The sequence below is a fragment of the Cetorhinus maximus genome, chromosome 7, assembly GCF_964194155.1.
Source record: "Cetorhinus maximus chromosome 7, sCetMax3.hap1.1, whole genome shotgun sequence".
NCBI lineage: Eukaryota > Metazoa > Chordata > Chondrichthyes > Lamniformes > Cetorhinidae > Cetorhinus > Cetorhinus maximus.
In genome coordinates, this window is record NC_135885.1 from 60,288,200 (window position 1) to 60,307,586 (window position 19,387).

General features: G+C 40.9%; 1 protein-coding gene across 1 annotated transcript in view; it reads left to right on the top strand.

Annotated features, from left to right (window-relative positions):
* uxs1 (UDP-glucuronate decarboxylase 1) overlaps window positions 1–19,387 on the top strand; it is a 106,658-nt gene that overhangs the window by 10,272 nt on the left and 76,999 nt on the right. The window contains exons 2-4 of the mRNA XM_078545576.1: window positions 13,075–13,102; window positions 14,257–14,305; window positions 16,828–16,871. Of these exons, the coding sequence (XP_078401702.1) occupies window positions 13,075–13,102; window positions 14,257–14,305; window positions 16,828–16,871 (121 nt within the window). The remainder of the gene's footprint in view (window positions 1–13,074; window positions 13,103–14,256; window positions 14,306–16,827; window positions 16,872–19,387) is intronic.

The following is a 19,387-nucleotide window of genomic DNA, read 5'->3' on the forward strand; positions in this document are numbered from 1 at the left end:
TACTTCCCTTTTTGAATAAAGGAGCTACATTAGCTATTTTCTAATCTAATGGAACCTTCCCCGAATCTAGTGAGCTTTGGAAAATTAAAACCAATGCATCAACTCCTTCACGAACCACTTCTTTTAAGACCCTAGGATGAGATCCATCAGGATCCAGGGACTTGTCAACCTGCAGTTCCAACAATTTGCTAAGTAGCACTTACCTGGTGATTGTAATTTTCTTGAGTTTCTCCCTCCCTCCCAATTCCTGATTTACAACTGTTTCTGGGATGTTATTTGTATCCTCTATAGCGAAGACTGATACAAAATACTTGTTCAATTCATCTGCCACCTCCTTATTTTCCATCACTTTTTATAGGACTTTGTTAACCCTTTTTTAAAGATCTGTAGAAACACTTACTATCTGCCTTTATATTTCTAGCTAGCTTTGTCTTGTACTCTAAATTTTCCCTCCTTAGTAATCTTTTAGTCATTCTTTGCTGTTTTTTATATTTGCCCGATCTTCTGACCTGCCAGCCATCTTTGCACAATTATATGCTTTTTGTTTAAATTTGATACTATCTAACTATTTTAGTTAACTATGGATGGTGGGCCCTTCCCTTTTGATTTTTCTTTCTTGTTGGAATGTATCTGCTCTGTGTATTATGAAATATCCCTTTAAATACCTGCCACTGCATCTCTATTGACCTATCCCTTAACCTAAATTGCCAGTTCACTTTTGCTAACTCTACTTTCATGCCCTCATAATTGCCCTTACTTAGGTTTAAAATGCCAGTCTTAGACTCACTCCTCTCTCCCTCAAACTGAATGTAAAATTCAAATATAGTATGATCACTGCTACTTAGGAATGCCTTCACTATGTAGTCATTAATTAATCCTATCTCGTTGCACAATACCATGTCTAGTATAGCCTGTTCCCTGGATGGCTCCAGAAGGTGCTGATCTAAGAAATTATACCAAAAACATTCTCTGAATTCATCATCTACGCTACTTTTGTCCATCTAATTTTTCAGTCTGTATGTAGATTAAAATCCCCCATGATAATCGCCACACCTTTCTGACAAGCTCCCACTATTTCTTCTTTGATACCCCGTTCTACCATGTGGTTACTGTTAGGTGGCCTGTACACTCCCACAAGTGTCTTCTTGCCTTTATCATTGCTCATCTCAACCCAAACTGCCTCTAAACCCTGATTTCCTGAAATAGGTCATCCGTCTCTATTGTGCTAATATTGTCTTTAACTAACAGAGCCACTTCTCCACCTTTCCCTAACTCCCTATCCTTCCTAAATGTCACATACCCTTCAATATTCAGGTCCCAATTTATGCCATCCTGCAGCCATGTCTCTGTAATGGTTATTAGATCATATTTATTTATCTCTATTTGCACTATCAGTTCATCTGTTTTGTTTTGAATGCTGCGTGCATTCAGATACAGAGCCTTAAGTTTTGTACTTCTATTATTTTTGCAACTTTAGCCTTATCTGTTGATTTACTCTTAGACTTGTACTCTGTACTCTCTGTCCCTTCCTGTCATGGTCTGTTTATCATTTTCCATATTAATACCTTCCTCTCTTATCCTGTCTTTATTCTTTGATATACCACATCTACTCACGTTTGATTCCTTGCCCCCACTGTTTAGTTTAAAACCTTTTTTACTTCCCTAGTTATGCAGTTCGCAAGAACACTGGTCCCAGCATGGTTCAGGTATAGACCATCCCAACATTACAGTCCCCGCTTTCTTCAGTACTGGTGCCAGTGCCCCACGAACCGGAACCCACTTTTCCCACACCAGTCTTTGAGCCACATGTTCATCTCCCTAATCTTATTTTCCCTTTGCCAATTTGCACGCGGCTCAGGTAATAATCTAGAGATTATTACCTTTGAGGCTCTACTTCTTAGTTTGGTGCTTAACTCCTCATACTGACAATGCAGAACCCCTTTCCTTGTCCTGCCTATGTTGTTGATACTAACATCAACCATGACCACTGGATCCTTCCCCCTCCCACTGCAAGTTCCTCTCCAGCCCTGAGCAGATGTCCTGAATCCTGGCACGGGGAGGCAACACAGCCTTCTAGACTCTCACTGTTTGCTGCAGGGAACAATCCCCCTCACTATACTGTACCCTACTACCACTACATTCCTTTTTGCTCCTCCTCCTTGAATGGCTTCCTATAACATTATCCCATGGCCAATCTGCGCATTCACCCTGCAGAGCTCACTTTTGTCCACACAGAATGGGACTTGAAATTATGATCTCTCCCTCAGAAGCACTGAGTCAATTTATTTCATGACAGAATGTTATCCAAATGTAATCCAGAAGTAGTTATTTCTCATTTTAAATTAACGTATTCTTTCCCAATTTCTATATTTCCAGTAAAAATCTGAACATAGGCAGTTTCCATTATTAATACCTATGTAAAATATGTTGCGATTACACCCTCCCAACTGTTGTGGCACTGCATGGTTGCGAGGTGGAGGGAGAGTGGGGAGTATGAAAAGGGGAGAAATGTGATGAGCAGAAGATAGTGAAGACTGGGAGGGGTGGGTGGGGAAGAAGATTGGAGTGAAGAGGAGGTAAGATTGGAAAGTTGCTATGTAACTCGAAGTCCGTTGTTATTAGCAGTCGGTGTGTAATGTTAACTGTACTGCAATGTTTGTGTATAGGTGTAACGCAATGTTAATTGTAATTTCTGCTTTGAATGAAAAAACTTCAAGGGTTGCAACCTCACACCAGGGAGTGATTGGTATCACAGTCAGTGTTGTGGTAGCTGCGTGTGATGAGAATGGTTTTTCAGAGAGTCATGCCTTGTGATGATCAGATCCAGCTGGTGCCAATGTCCTGATTTTTGATGTCTCCAGGACATCTTCTGGCATGGTTTGTTCTGAAAAGGTGTTAGTTACACCAAGCTCATGGTAGCAGCAAAGTCCAAGTAGCCCCTGTCTGTTCTCATTTATCTTCCCGAGGCAGGAGCGCCATGCCTCATGGCCTGTACCCACCCTTGCATTGAATTCCCCTAGTAGGTAAAGATGTTCTGACTTGGGGATTCTGCTGATAGCACTGTCAAGATGCTCATAGAACTGCTCGTTTGCCTCTGTAGAGGAGCACAGTGTTGGAGAATAAATACCATGAGGTTAACCTGTCCTGTTTGAGTTGAGAGGCTGAAGGAGAGAGCACATTCTGAACCATTTGTGGGGAATTCTATCATCAAGAGCAGTGAGTTCCTTGCAGTGAAGCCTACACCTTGCTCCTTCTGAACTATTCCTCTGACAGATGAATGTGTCATGTTTTACTTTGTGATCTCTCTGTGAGCTTGGTTTCGTAGGCTGAACATCAACATATCATCCTTATGGATCCAGTGCCTCTGGTTTGCTGGGGCTAAAGGATCCAGGTTGCACGCATGTTTCGGGGTGACCGAGTTGATACTAAGACAGAAGATCAGTAGACCGTTCTTAGAAGAAACACGTCCACTTTATTTACAAAAGGAACTCAGCAGCTACACTAATGTGCTTACAACTCAAAACTGTCTTTTCTCTTCAGACTCTAGCTCAAGACGACTGAGTACAGAGATAGCCCGTGTTACTCTGCTATTGGGTATCAAGATCATGTGATCTTGCATTACAACCTTTGTCTTAAAGGTGTAAAACACATCAGATTACTACACACCCATATCAAGTTCCATGTTGATCACAGCTGTTTTGAGCGCATTATCGACCCCTGCAAGTCATCTGCCTGTCCCAGGCACATGGTCCTAACATTCCAGCTTTCCGATCTAAGAGTTGGCATTTTCTTTGTTTTTGTTTAATTTGTTTGCCTGGTGCTTTGAAATCCATGCACTTGTCGAGCAGAAACACGTAAACTCCAAGCACCCATTGAAGCAGATGGACCCTGGTGGGTCAGCACCTTAGTAGTCAGGGGATGCCTGACTTGAGGTGGACGATGGCTGACCAGTGAGAGGTGATGGTCTGTCTCACCCGTTCTCTACGCCAATTGAATTGGGCTTATTATTTGTAACTGCTATCCCCTGCATTGTGTTAATGCGCCGCAGCAAAACTGAGTGTCCTGTCCAGGGCGTAAGTCTTGGCAAAATTTATGGACACCCTGGACTGCCCCAACGTCAGGGTACCCCTCTCGACCTCCCTGGTTGAGACCAAAGGAATGCAAAGCACTTTGTTTGGAACCAGCAGGAGTTGCCAGAAAGATGACATGTTCGGACATTAGTTGGCCTTTGGGTTCCATTCCAGATTTTTTTTGTCATGGTTTACTCCCTTAATCTTCAACTCTCTTGAGATATCTACAAGGCAGTGAGCTATTTGCCCATAGCTGGGAGTTTGGTTAATGAGCGCCAGGGCATGTCCACATGCCTGTGGGCCTGCACACTGCATGTCTGGGGGCCACACCCCTGCGAGCTCCTCTGAAGCTGTAGCCTGGGGGCAGGAAGGACCCAGATTCTGGATGTCACCACAAGGGGGCACAGCTGAGGACTTGCCAGTGGAAAGGCTATGTCCTGACAGGGAGAGACTTTGGCTCTCTTTTTTACATTGCTGCTAGCCAGTGGTATGGGCTCAAAATGAGAAGCAACCTAGCACACAAAAATCATTTTGGACACACTCTTTGAACAAATGAGATATTAGGATTGAATTAGTTACTGAAGAGTAAACCAATGAGATATTGGCCCATATCTTCCAGTTTCCAGATTGTCGGAAACAGGACATATACCCCAAGAATTGTCCAGGAAGTTTGAACATCCAATGGGCAATTCCCCTGTTCCCTGGGACTCTCTGGAAAAAGTCCAACTCTGAGTTAGCGTCTCAGATGGTTCCGACTTACCTGGATAATTACTCAGGAAATGTTAGACAGAAATATCCTACTCTAACTCCTGGGTAACTATGCACCTGACTGCTCCCTCTGAGGTTTCCTGCAGTGAGCAAGTTTTGCAGGGTCCTTCATCAGAAGAAATTGCCAAAATAATTGGAGGAAGGTAAGTGAGTAGTTTTGTTCTTGTCCGATCAGGATCGGAAAGAGGGACTCGGAAGATTTGAGCCAATAGGTCTGAATGGACCTAAGGGTTCTGTTTTGAATTAGGCTGTTCTTGTTTATTGCATTAGGGTTTTGCCACACCCTAGACACATATTTGAAAAATATGCTTTTTATTACAAATATTCAAGAAACTATATGTTTTCTCAATGCTGCTTGACTGAAGATATGAGTTTTAAGAAGGTTTTGGTGGCTTGGGAAGCAAAGGTTGAGGCAGTGAGTTCCAGAGAGTAGGTCTAAATTAGCTCTAGGCTGTGAAACCACTGGTAGAGCAAGGAGACACATCCTTCCAAGATAAACAGTCATTGACTTTTTGGTACCTTATCTCTAGCAATCACATGGCCACCAGTGTTTCCATGGTACTGGTTTTCTATGAACTGATATGAAGCTCTTTGACTCTATGCTGTAACTCCTGGTAGTGCCATCCAGGTAGGTTGATGGGTCAGGGCAAGGTTAAAAGTATTCTACTGGTTCTCGTGGTAGGCAGCTAATAACCTGCCCACGTAAAATACCCTTTGCCACAGGAACAACCGAGAGACAAGCCTGTTCCAGATTTCTAAATACAAACATCAAGGGGAGAATTTTCTCCCCGTCGGGTGAGCTGGTCGGGAGCTGGCGTGGAGCCGAATGTCGCCTACGATTGGCTGTGCGCTGCCATTTTACATGGGTGGGCCAATTAAGGCCCGCCCAGCGTGACGTGCACCCGTAAGTGCTCAGCGCTACCTGTGCGGGCGGGGGGACGAAGGAGAGTGGGGTCCTGCGCTCTTTCATGCATGTGCACAAAAGAGCGCTGAAATCTCCGAGGCAGCTCCGTGCCTCAGGGAGATGAAGTTCAGGTCCAAAGGTGTTTGAAATTAAAAAAAATTATTCAGACGTCCCCTCATGTGACAGTGTTCCGCCAACTGAAAGATTCTGGCCCAAGGCTTAGAACCATAATTTGCCGAATACAAAGCAAGATAAGACTGATTAACTAGAAAATACAACCTAAAGTGTGGTGGTGGTAAATCAAAGCTGTGAAAACGTTTTTCATTGGAAGCAGAGTAACTTAACAACTAAAGTTATGACAAGAATTTGATGTCAAAGCAAGGAGTGGAAATGAATACAAGGTGAGAGTTGAAGGACTGGGAATGAAGGATACAGTACAGGAGTGAAGAAGGCTGCAGAAGTAGGGTGGAGCGATACTCTGGAGGGATTTGGATAGTGGGGTGTAGGTTTTAAATTTAACCCTTGGGGACTAATGTGGGTCAGCAAAGACAGAGGTGAAAGACGATGGAGACATAGGAAGAGCAGTACTGAGGTTGGGGTTGTCAGTGGGTGATGTTCCGGAGGTGAAAATGAACAGTCTTGCTGATGAAATTAATATGGCTTTTGAAGCCCTTCTTGGTGTTGGAACAAGCACCCAACTTTCATATACTCTGTTTCAAATTGAGCAAATGGGTATGGAAAGGGATGTGTGAAAGGAGTTGGCAACAAGGGTGAAAATTATGTCAAGTTTGAGGAAACTGTTTTATCTATGCCTTGATTTCGAGCAGACAGTATCTTCAACTTTAATGAGTCTTGCCACTCCCTTGCCTTAGTGAATTTGGCACATTTACCTGCTGCCAGCTGCACAAGACTTGGTATTTAGGAACCTGTGACCCTAACACCTTGCTAAGCCAATATAAATGAGCTTCACAGTTTCTAACAATATGTTTGTAACAATATGTTTTAATCTAAACCTCCTAAGATAATCCACTTTTGCACCAGCGAGAATTGTTGCACTTCTCACACCCTCCTTTCCTCTGAGTGAAATTGCCAGTTTTGTGCTATTAATGGTGCAGTTATACTGTGGTTATCTGTCTGAGACCAGTAGTTGCAGAAACAGATGTATCAAGCAGTATCTTGTGTGTTCTACTTTGTTTGAATTGTTCATCTTTTGTTCTGGGGGACTCTGTGTAACCTTTCAAATGTTTAGTTGCCTTTGCCTGTGCTTTCCGCGTTCCTTCAACACTTAAATCATCATCAGGCTTCCAAGGTACACAGAGTTCTGTGTGGTGTCAAGACTTAAGCAGCATGAGACTACTTGTTCAAGGGGAAGGTAAGAGCAGAGCTCATCTCTGTACTTTTAACACTAGAGTCATTTACAGCTCAGAAGAAAGCCATTTGGCTCATCTAGTCCATTCGGCACTCTGTAGAGCAATCCAGTTAGTCCCATTTCCTGCACCGCGTGCCCCCCTCTATCCCAGTAGCCCTGCAAGTTTAATTTTTTCAAGTGCCGATACAATTTCCTTTTGAAATCATTGACCACCTTTGCTTTCACCATCCTCGTCATTACCACTCGTTGCTTCGAAGATTTCTTCCCCACATTCCCCCTGTATCCAAAGCCTTAAATCTGTGTTGCCTAGACTTTGTACCATCTGCTAATGGGAGCAGCTTTTCTTTGTCTACCTTATCTAAATCTGTCAATCTTGGAGATCTATCAGATCTCCACTCAACCTTCTTCGCTCCAAGGAGACCATTACAGTCTGCACTTTTTATGCATTTTTCCCATACCAACTATGTGACAATTCACACGTTTTTGCATAACATGATAATAGAAAAAGTTAAAATATGACTCCATCTTTAAGTAGACTTATGCCTTTACATCAAGTTACATTGAGATTGCAGCACAGAAACAAGTCATTTGGCCCAACTGGCCTATGTCTATGTTTATACTTCATGAGTCTCTTCCTGTTCTATTTCATCTAACCCCATTTCCTTCTGTTCCTTTTCTCCCTTGTGCTTATCTAGCTTGCTAGTAAATACACGTATGCTATTTGCCTCAACTGTTACTTGTGACAGCATGTTCAATATTCTAACTACTCTATTGTTAAAGAAGTTTCTTCTGAATTCCTTATTGGATTTATTAATGATTTCCTTATAATTGTGGTACCTAGACCAGCCTCCCACAGGTGGAAATCTTTTCTCTATATCTACTCTCTCAAACATTTCATTAGCTTAAAGACCTCTGTTGGGCCACCCCATAACCTCCCTTTTTCTGGAGAAAATAGCCTCCGCCTGTTCAGCCTTTCATGATTATATCCTCTCAGTTCTCGTCTCATCCCAGTTCTGATGAAAGATCACAACCTGAAACATTAACTCTGTTTCTCTCACCATAGATGCTGCCAGACCTGCAGAGTATTTCCAGTGTTTTCTATTTTTATTTCAGATTTTGCTTTGATTTTTGAACAGGTCTGGTTTTATGGACAATATGGGGGGAGGGATGGTTAGCAGGGTACACTGGAGAAATCTCATATAAAAGTAGGGATAAGGATTTCTGTGGTGGTGATGCTGAGATAAGGCTAGAGAGTTGCAGAAGTATAGTGAATTTGTTGAACATGATTTGATAAATAAGAGTGAAACCAATCCTTTGCCACGTTCCAACAATTATCAGCCCAATTGTAGCGAGGACGTTTCTAGCAGTAACTTTGCTTCCTGCCCATGCTAGTACTTCTGGAGATTCCCAAGGATCTAACCCTGACTGCCTTCCCTTCTTTGTCTATATGCTGCTCCTTGACAGGAACATCTGAAGACCTGGGGTCATTCAACATAACCTGTTAAACATTGGGAAGACCAAAGGTATTGTCTTTACCCTGACCACAAATGCTATCCTTGCCACCAATTCTATTTCCCTCTGCAACTGTCTCCATTTGAACGTGACTGTTTGCAATCTTGCCATCCTATCTAGCTATGTGCGTAGCTCCTGAATCCATATCCATTACATCAGAAAGACTGCCTATTTCTTCCTCTGTACTATCACCCACGTTCACCCCTACTTTAGACTTTTGGAGCTGCTGAAACCCTCACCTGTGCCTTTGTCATCTCTTGACTCAACTATTCCAATGTGAACCTGATCGGCCTGTCATCCTACATCCCTCCATATATTTCAGTTCATCCAGAATTCAACTGTTGATAACCTATCTTAAAGCTTGCTCATCATCATTACATTGGCTCCTCGCCTCGCAGGGCCTCAAATTTAAAATTCCTCTTGTGCATGGCCTCATCCCTTCTTTGTTCTAGCCTTTGAGCACTCAAGAGAATTCTGCTCCTCCAGTGTTCCTGTGCAGTTCCTTCTGCGTATCATTGACCATTGCTGGCTGCGCATTCTTTCATTTAGGCCATAAGGACTGCGGGTCCATCCTGAAACCACTGTATCTCTCTAACTTCCATTAAAATCCACCATTTTTACCAAGCTTTTAGTCACTTCTCCTAATATTGCTTCCTCTATACTGGCATCCTTTGTCAGACTATGCTTCTGCGAAGTGCCTTTGGAAATTCTCCTATCTTAAAAAGTGCTATATAAATTCATGGTAAATATGATGTGGAATTTGAAGGTCAGTTTGAGTCAGATGTGTTCTTCTAACACTGGCCCCTGCACATCCAAGATTTTAATTGCTCCACTTTTGATGGCCCCTGTCTTGGACCTAAACTCTGGAATTCCCATCTTTCTGTTTCTCCCGCTCTCTCCTTTCCCTCCCTCTCGTCTCTCTCCTTTCCCTCTCTCTCCTTTCTCTCTATCTCTCTCTCTCTCCTTTCCCTCTCTCTCCTTTCTTTCTCTCTCGCATTTTCTCTCTCTCTCGCATTTTGTCTATCTCGCATTTTGTCTGTCTCTCTCTCTCGCGTTTTGTCTGTCTCTCTCTCTCGCGTTTTGTCTGTCTCTCTCGCGTTTTGTCTGTCTCTCTCGCGTTTTGTCTGTCTCTCTCGCGTTTTGTCTGTCTCTCTCGCGTTTTGTCTGCCTCGCTCGCGCTTTGTCTGCCTCGCTCGCGCTTTGTCTGCCTCGCTCGCGCTTTGTCTGCCTCGCTCGCGCTTTGTCTGCCTCGCTCGCGCTTTGTCTGCCTCGCTCGCGCTTTGTCTGCCTCGCTCGCGCTTTGTCTGCCTCGCTCGCGCTTTGTCTGCCTCGCTCGCGCTTTGTCTGCCTCGCCCTCGCGCTCTCTCGCCCTCGCGCTCTCTCGCCCTCGCCTTCCTCTCTCCCTCGCTTTCCTCTCTCCCTCGCTTTTTCTCTCCCTCCCTCGCTTTTTCTCTCCCTCCCTCGCTTTTTCTCTCCCTCCCTCGCCTTTTCTCTCCCTCCCTCGCCTTTTCTCTCCCTCCCTCGCCTTTTCTCTCCCTCCCTCGCTTTTTCTCTCCCTCCCTCTTCCTTTAAGATCCTCCTTTTACAACCTACCTCTTAGCTCAAACTTTTGGTAACTGTCCTAATATTTCCTTAACTGGTGTGGTGTCAGATTTTGTTTGATAATGCTCCTGTGAAGCACTGTGGGATGTTTTGCAATGTTCAAGGTGCTATACCAATGTAAGTTATTATTGTTCAGCCTGAATAGGGAAGGAGGTAGAGTCAATGGCAAGGGTAAAAAGATTTGCCATACACCATTGTTTCCAAACCACTTTTGGCAGTCATTTTCATTCCTCACAGCTCAGTGAATACAACTAACAATAGCATTTATGTAACATATATGTCTCTGCATTTTCAACATTGTTATATAATAATCAGCGATTGGAAAAGTAGGTTCCATGTGAAAGGAGGGAAGAATAAATTGATAAAAATTCTTCATTTTATCAATTAATTGGACAAATCCTCTGATAGTTGTGCAAAGAACTGAGAAGTGATTTTATGAAAGGAAGAACCTAGTTACTTGCATTTTCAAATTTACTAAATGGTTGGTTGAGTTTATTGCAAATATAATTGTACAGCCATGTTATGATGTATTGCTTCAGTAAATTTGCAACATTAGGAAATTGCTGCCATGTTAAGACTGCTGCGGAGCTGTGGTCAGCACCAGAAACCACGCTGTATGTCTTAGTCTACGCATATACTACTTAATGGATCAGCAAAAATATATATCTTAAAAATATAGTGACACTAGTCAGAAACTGCATGCACATGCACTTCTAAGTTTCAAAGTGGTTGCAATAACAGATGTTTAAAACTACACATCATTTGACGTACTACAATGTTTAGAGACTTTTAAGTTGTTGACATCTTGGCCTGAATTTTCATAAAGATGGAGAGCCTCTTCATTGTTAGGAAAATAGCAAGGGAGGCCTGGATCCAGATGTACTACCCCCAAACACGATACCTACCATTTTCGCAGGAGGGGGGAAATGGGGCAGGTTCTAAGTTGCACATCCATGGTTCATGGAGGCAATTGCACATGTTAAAAGAGCAACTGTCTCGGGCTGATCTGATTTTCATTACTGGGATGTCCAAAACACAAGACCTGATAGGAGAAGGTCTTGTGCTGCCGGAGTTCTTTGGAAAGAAAGGGTGCCCTTTTGGAGAGGTAAGGTATCCTTTTGAATGTGGTCCCAGGGCATTGGGAGAGATCAGGTGTCTTTTGGAGGAGGTAAGCTGCTCTTTGGGGGAGGTGTCCTATGGGATTGTTAAAATGAGACATGAATGTGTGTAAATGGAACTGTCAAGCTCACTGGAACTGTCAGAGATCTGTCAAGGCATTTAAACTCCTGCCCATACTGTGTACAGTGTTTAAAAAGAGATCAGTGCTTGCTATTTCAAACGTTTTCTTGACATGAAGCCTTAGGGTACTCATTACAGCTGATTTCACAACCTTTCATTATCACAATGAAATGCCTGTAAGTTCATAGTTTGATTGAAAGCTCCAAATAGTTATAAGCTCTATGACGTAGGACTATGAATTCCAATGCTTGTTTTTCTAAGGGATTAAAGGAAGTTAAATATCGTGAATGGGTTTTTAACCAATGAGAGTTTTTTTTTGAAATCGTGAAGTCATCAATAGACACTTGAGCTTTAGTAATATTAGTATTGGTCCTGAGGTCTGCACATGGTGAATACTGGGTGAGTTGGCAGTGTTAGGTGGGGTGGGTGTCATGGGGTCATGAGGTGGCATTAGGTTGGCATAGGGGCTATATACAACCATGGGGGTGGGCAGATGGGCATAGGTTGGCATGGAAAGTATGAAGGGCCATGGGGGGGTGGGTGGGGGAATTAAGTGACATGGATGGGGTGGGGGTGTGAAATTTGGGCTGGAGGGTGGTTTTTGACTTATTGGCTTTTTTAAATTGCTTCAATGAAGTGCCAGTGCATTGAGGCAGGCCTTCCACCCAGCCTGCCTCTGTCCTGTTTCTGCGGTCGCCTGCCACGACTCCCGTAAAACCTGGCCAAGCCCCAAGAATGAAAATCCGAAGTTCAGGGGCATCTTTTCCAGGGTTGGGTTTTCAGAGCTGGGAATTGTCCTGATTCTGTGCTCCTAACCCAGGAGTGATAATTCAGGTTCTCATGTTCAATCTTTATACTTCAGGCTGTAGCTATGACATTTAAAAAAAACTTTTACCTTTTCACTTTATGTCAATGTGTGCTTTTCACCATTCAAATTATCACAACAAAGTGGCTTACATAGGGTTTTACCTAAACTCCTTGTGACATCTTTTTTTGGTTTGCCAACAGCATTTTTAATAAATACAACATTCCCTTTGTAAGGAATGATATCTTCTATTTGTACATCACAACACCTATGTGTAAAATAATCTAAGTGTTAGTATAAAAATGCCAAACAGACTGTAGTTCATCACAAATTCCATCTAAAATCTAAATTTTGTTTAGTTCCTTTGCTGCTCATGTTATCCTTGTATAGTTGGGCTAATAAAAACAACTAAGAAAATGGGGATTAAAATCTGATTATTTAAGTGTACCATATCACGCAACAGTCAAAGATCTCTGCTTAGTCACGCATCTTTATTTGGTTTAGAAGTGCCATTTGCCCTAGACTTCAGTAGGACTTTTCATTAAACTGTGTGACACCTGATGGAAACCCTTTCACTTGCCATGTGTCTTCAATCAGTTCCACTGAGAAGACATGACGTAATAAATTGAAAGGGACAGTTGCATCATTTTTAGCTATTTCAAGATTGGAAAAGTTTCTGTATCAATGTGGTTGGGGGGATTTCTGTATGTGGATTACGAAATACAAGTTTTACAATTTGAGTTGTCAACTTTTAATACCCTTTATTCATGGAATATAAATATTTTGTTTTTTTTTCTTTTTGCAGCCGTTTGGGGAAATTTCGTGAGCATGAGGTAATGTACACTTTACAAATTTTTCCTACAAACTTCTGTTGAACAATATTATTTGTCTTGGTAGTGTTAAAAATAGCCGCCCTTGGGTACTCTGAAACTTATCTGAATATTTGCCTGGCAAATATTTCATGTTCTGTTTGAAGTGAAATTGTAGAATTTGGAATAAAAACAGAAAATGCTGGAAAAACTCAGCAGGCCTGACAGCATCTGAGGAGAGAGGAACAGTGTTAATGTTTCGAGCCTGTATGACCATTCTTCAGAGCTTAGAATTTGATTTTTGTACTTGGCACTGCAGTGGTTTTAATTTTGGCCTGTGATGATATGTCTGATTTCTCAATCTTCAATCAGCTTGTGAATTATGCATAAAGATCAAGGGTGGCAAGTAAACTAAAACCAGTTAATCCAGTTTACATTGCCTTTTGATTACAATGCAAATGATGAAATAACTAAAAAAAAGTTAACTTCAGTTTTTAAAATCTGCAATGCTTGTGCCAGTCTAATATTGTATTCCCATCTTCTAGAAAGAAAAACATGATTAGTTAAATGTTTCCTAATAAGTTGTTTGTTCTGAGTATGAGTACATCACTTAACCTGTGATTGTCTAATGCAGGTTGAGCTAATTTTACTTGATGTATTAACCAAATTCCAGAATTTCAGGATATGCTTATTGATGGCAATACTGAATCTAACTATAGACACATAATACTTATCCCTTATTGATCAAGTAAGAATAATGCATTTGTAGTGTTTCAGTATGAGTTGCACTGTATAAAGAATTAACTAATTCCCCACCTTTTATAATGGCCAAATTACTGTTTAAAGAAAAAACTATGCTAATGCAAACTTAATTGTCAGTTTCCGTGGGAGCATCTCTGCAACATTGTTTGCTTTGCAGTGCTGGTATTGCAGCTGAGGCTGCCTTTGGCAGTGGCATTGTAATGTGGTCTCGAATGCATTAGGTGAACACAATATGCTTTAGCAGAGAACTAATGTCTTGTGAGTGCTGCAAAAGGATTACAGATCAAATTGTTGATCCCTTCTGTTGGATTGATGGGGCACAGGTTTTCAAAATATTGCTTAGTGAACAGAATAGTATGGCTATTTGCCAGATGGGCTAATTGTAATTGTAATTTTTTCTATTCCCTTTTGCACAGATCATTGCAAGAAGAAGGAGATCAGAAAATTGAGAGGAAAATAGAAGAGGTTAGTCAATTGCTTTTTTTCCTAATCTTGCATCACTGTTACCTTTAAAGTAATAAGGAGATGAAAATATTGTTCAGACAATACCATAATGATCGAAGAGAGACTGGTAATTAGTTTTCTGGATTTGTTTGAGTCTTGGAATTACAGTAATGCAGCAAGGTGCCAGGCATTGTCCCACCAAGTTGCCTTGAATGTTTAAAGAGCAAACATTTCGTCTGAAACTAATTACGTGTAGGGCTGACAGGTTCTCTTTCCTGAATGGCATTGTAAAACAGTTGTGTTTTTCTGACAATCTGGCAGCTTTCAAGGTCATGTTTCTAGTGTTATTGAATTCAACTTCACAACTTGCCATGGTAGAATGAGAACTTGGGAACTTTGCTAGTCTAGTAACAAAATCATATACTATTAGTACCCTCACTTTTTTCCCTAAATTATGTGTTTTTATAATTAAGATGTAAATTATACCGCAATTCAGTCTTCAGGCTGCAAGTGTATTTCTTGAATAATTACCATTTTAGTTTTATTGATAGTAAACAACATAAAGCATATTGATGTCAATGTGATTAATTAATTCTCCTTCCCCATAATGCATTGGTGGATTCTTTGTTATATTTGTTATGATATGGCAGGTGGTATTTGCCAGGCTGATCAAATCCACAAGGGAAACTTGGCCATGCTATCACAATGATATTGCAATTTGTATTTATTATGAGAAGGCTTGTACACTGAAGTCAGAAGTAATGAGTCTACTATCACCATTAGAGATTTTAAAAATTAAATTAAAACATTTATTAACAAAAGAAGAAAAAACTTAAACACACAAGGTTACAGTTACACAGTTATAACAGTTCCCAAAATCCCTGCTTAACCAAACTCCCAACTACATACCCCCTTTAAGGCAACAGTCCAAATAGATTCCAAATTTATAAAGTCATACAACAATTTTACCACATGCATCCACTGGACAATAGACTTCCAAAGGCTAATAATGCAACTTTGGTTACTGGAACAGCAAATGTCTGCAGGTTGGCTAGAGGCTTTCCCCCCCACCAATCTGTTTCACACAGTCACCTTTCTAGATCTCACATGGCCACACCTCACACAGCTTTCCATCCTTCTTTAAGTATATTTTATCCCTTTTGAATTGTAAATCCCATTGTTTCCACTTTTCTTTAGAAGTTACTTTTCCCAGCATATAAAAATCTTTCATGTCCTCATTATGGCCAGCAGTTTTGGGAAAAATTACATTATAACTTTGCCTTATTCATCTTGCTATTTGCAAATATTTTCCATGTCCCTATGGAAATCAAACACTTCTCCAATTATTTAAAAATGCAAATTTCATTCACACTGCATCTACTGACCTCACCCTAGCTTTACTCATCTCCATTTTAAACACCTGTCTTACACCTCACTTCTTTGCTAATTTAAACCTTGCAGTCTACCCATCTCCAACCCAATTAAATCACACAAACACCACCCCACACACGCACACAAACACAAACCTACTTTAAAATGTCCCACGATAATATTAGGAAAAATATGATAGTTTCTTGGCATATTGCACCAATCATTTGGAAACAGATTCATTGCATATATTTAGAATGAGTGCTGCCAGATGAGTTTGTATCATTAATTCTGCTGCCCTGACATGAGGTTGACTTTTCACGCCAGAGCCCTGAGGAGGCCATTTCTTTACTTATTTTCATTCCTGCTCCTGTTTGCAACCCTATGGAGCCATCAAAGAGACCTTTTTGCCTGCGCTGTCTAGCCTGTAGAGAACCCTGAGGTGGCCCATTCCCCTCTTCATCCTCATTGCTGCCTATTTTCCTGTTCTTCACCTTGTCTTGACCTGCACATTACACTTCAAAACCTGAAAATGTGCCCTAACTTCACTAACTTATGACAGTACCTGGGCGGATTCCCTAATTGGCTTTCCTGTAACTTTGGGGAAGCTGTGATTGTTTAAATCTCAAAATAATACAGCTTTAATTCTATATTGTACTAACATTTCCCATCCTGATTCACTTACTCAGGTGTTCTGAAGGAAAAGACCAGCTTCAGAGTAAATGCTACATGGCTTAGGATTGTAATGGAATTGACTCTGGGTTCAAGAGGAAACATACAATGCAACTCCTTGCAGATGTATGTATATGATTTTGAAAAAAAAACAGTTGGAAAGTGTTATAGGCTGAATGTATTTCCTTAATTTTTTTCAATTCTATGGCTAAACAGTGGGGACAGTTTCTGTGAGACACTTGCTAAAATCGTAAAGCTATTCTCTGTAACTGAGTTTACAGATCATACAACACATAGGGGAAACCCTCCTCCATTGTTGTGAAACTTTGCAAATTTGTACCTTTGAAAAATGTGTGGATTCTGTTTTTGTTTTGATTATTTATTTTTGCCAACAGTGGAGAGAATTGAATAAAATAGTTTTCTCTTCTGAAATTACCATGTTTCACAAACTGAGACAGAATGCATAATTTTAAAGCTGATTTTGATGTGTTTCCATTTTCCAGGCGTTAGCACCCTTGAAAGAGAAAATTAGAGAAATAGAAACAAGGTAAGTGTTGTTTCCATTTGCTTATATTAACTTTAGGTAAAGTAGGGTGAGATGAAGTAAGGTGGGAGGGAGGCTTCTGTGGAGCATACATGGGCATGGTGTGGTTGGGCCGACTGACCTCTTCCTGTGTTATAAATTGTATATAATATATTCATCTTGTAAATCCAAATTGCTCCATTCATACTGTTGCCTGTAGTGAAATAGATCCACTTAGAGGCAATGTTGCTTGGAAATAGGATGAGTGACACAGTTGATATCATTGTTTTGGCTTTGCTGCTGCGGCTGAGTTAATGCAAGTTTTGTTCCACTTTGCTCTTTTAATGTTATTGCTGAGTTTATGTCTCTTTGTAAATACTGAATCTTCTCTATATGTTTTCCATGATACTAATATCCTTCTTATAGTTATTAAATAGCCTTGATTTAGTTCAAACATTTTCGTAATTTAAGCTTGAGAACTCCATTTAAATTGGCAATTTGTTTGAATTTTATTGCAACCCCCGTGTTGTTTGGTATAAACAGTTGCTTTAGTTACAGGGAGTGTAGTTAATAATTAAGGCAGTTTGTAAAATCCTATTTGCTTATCTACACCACCCCCCCCAACTACCGTGGCTTTGTTTTTGTTATTGATGGTCTCTGTATTTGCTGTGCTGAGAGTGAGAAGGTACCTAGGAAGGAAGCGTTTAATGCAAGTGTAATAGTGAAGACAAGGACAAAGTTAAACACAGTATCGTTTTAGAAATGGCAAGAAACAACTTAGGATTGAATTTCTTCCTATAAACATGTTGTCTAAACAAAAAAAGGTAATCATTATAGTCAAATTGAGATATACAAATAAAAGTCATGGACCATAATTTGCTATGACAGGCATCTAATTGCATCTCCCATTGGTTAAACTAGCCTTTGCACATTTACGTTTTTAAAAGCTCTGCATGGCAAGTTGCTCAAAGTGCAAGCTGATAACCACAGTGAGGGAAATGGCAGCTGGGACCTGAGTGAGCAGGGCAAGCAACTGTAACTTAACCAATTAGATTAAAAGATAGTGAAATAAATAGTGCAGGGATTGAAAAGGAAGTGTAAATTAGAACCTATGAATTCAATGTCACAGAGGACTGAAGAAAGCTGCAGCATAGAGGGATTTGGAGGACCTCGTGCATGAATCACAAAAAGCTAGCATACAAGTTCAGCAGGTAATAGTTAAGGCAAATGGAATGTTGGCCTTTATTTCAATTTATAGAGTATAAAAATAGGGAAATCTTGCTAAAACTATACAAGGCACTCGTTAGACCACACCTAGAATACTTAGATAAGGGGACCAAAACTGTTCAAAGGAAGGATATACTGACATTGGAGGCAGTCCAGAGAAGGTTCACTCGGCTGATCCTGGGGATGGAGGGATTTTCTCATGAGGAGTGATTGAGTAGGTTGGGCCTGTACTCATTGGAGTTTACAAGAATGAGAGGCGACCTTATTGAAACATATAAGATTCTTAGGGGGCTTAACAGGGTAGATGCTGAGAGGTTGTTTCCCCTTGTGGGAGAGTCTAGGACCAGAGGGCATAAACTCAGAGTAAGGGGTCGCCCATTTGAAACAGAGATGAGGAAGAATTTCTTCTTTGAGGGTAGTCAATATGTGGAATTCTTTGGCGGAGCAGACTAGATGGGCTGAATGGCCTACTTCTGCTCCTAAGTCTTATGGTCTTAAATAGAGAGGGAAAGTAAGATTGGATTGAGAGAGACAAAAAAGAGACAGGAAGGAAAAGTTTAAAGAAAAGTTTTAAATTACATTTGACATCTTTTCATCTCCAGTGGCAAGTAAAACCTGAAGGAATAAGACTCAACACTTACAATAGTTAAATTTCAGTGCCAACGTAGCTCACAGGCAGTAATTAATATTATTTTATTTAAAAAGTACTTAGCCTGAAATAGCAAGACCTAACTTTTTGTGCTGAGTTTAGTTCCTGTTTACTGGACAAATATGGGAACTTCACACCTTTCAATGCATTCCAGTAGTGAGATAGACAGCGAGAAGCCATTTTTGTGAAGCTAACAGTGCGGTGGCCTGTCTCTAGTAGCAACTTTTGGACTTATACATTTAATCATGCATCTGACCTTGTGTGAAATTGCTGTACCAATTGCATATTAATTAATGGCAAATGCCATTAGCCTCACTGTTATTTTAACACCAAATTATGTCCCAGTATCTTTCCTACCTTCATAGTTTGTTCTTCAAGACTATCCTTGTGTATTTGCATTGTAGTGTCAATTGTTGCAGCTGTGGAAGCCTGACACTGGGCAGAATTTTGCAGAATTAGCCCCTGCCAAAGCAGCATAATCCCAAACTGGTTGGGAACCAGTTTGACTAACTGGCGGGCTTTGCTGAGGCTCTTTCCTGGAGCCATGGCATTATCATTCCACCACTGGGTTGCCTGACCAACTCCGGCAGGTGTGATGATGCATTGAAATGGGCATTAAAGGATCTCTATGGTAGAGTTTGCAGTGGTAGCACTGAGTGAAGCA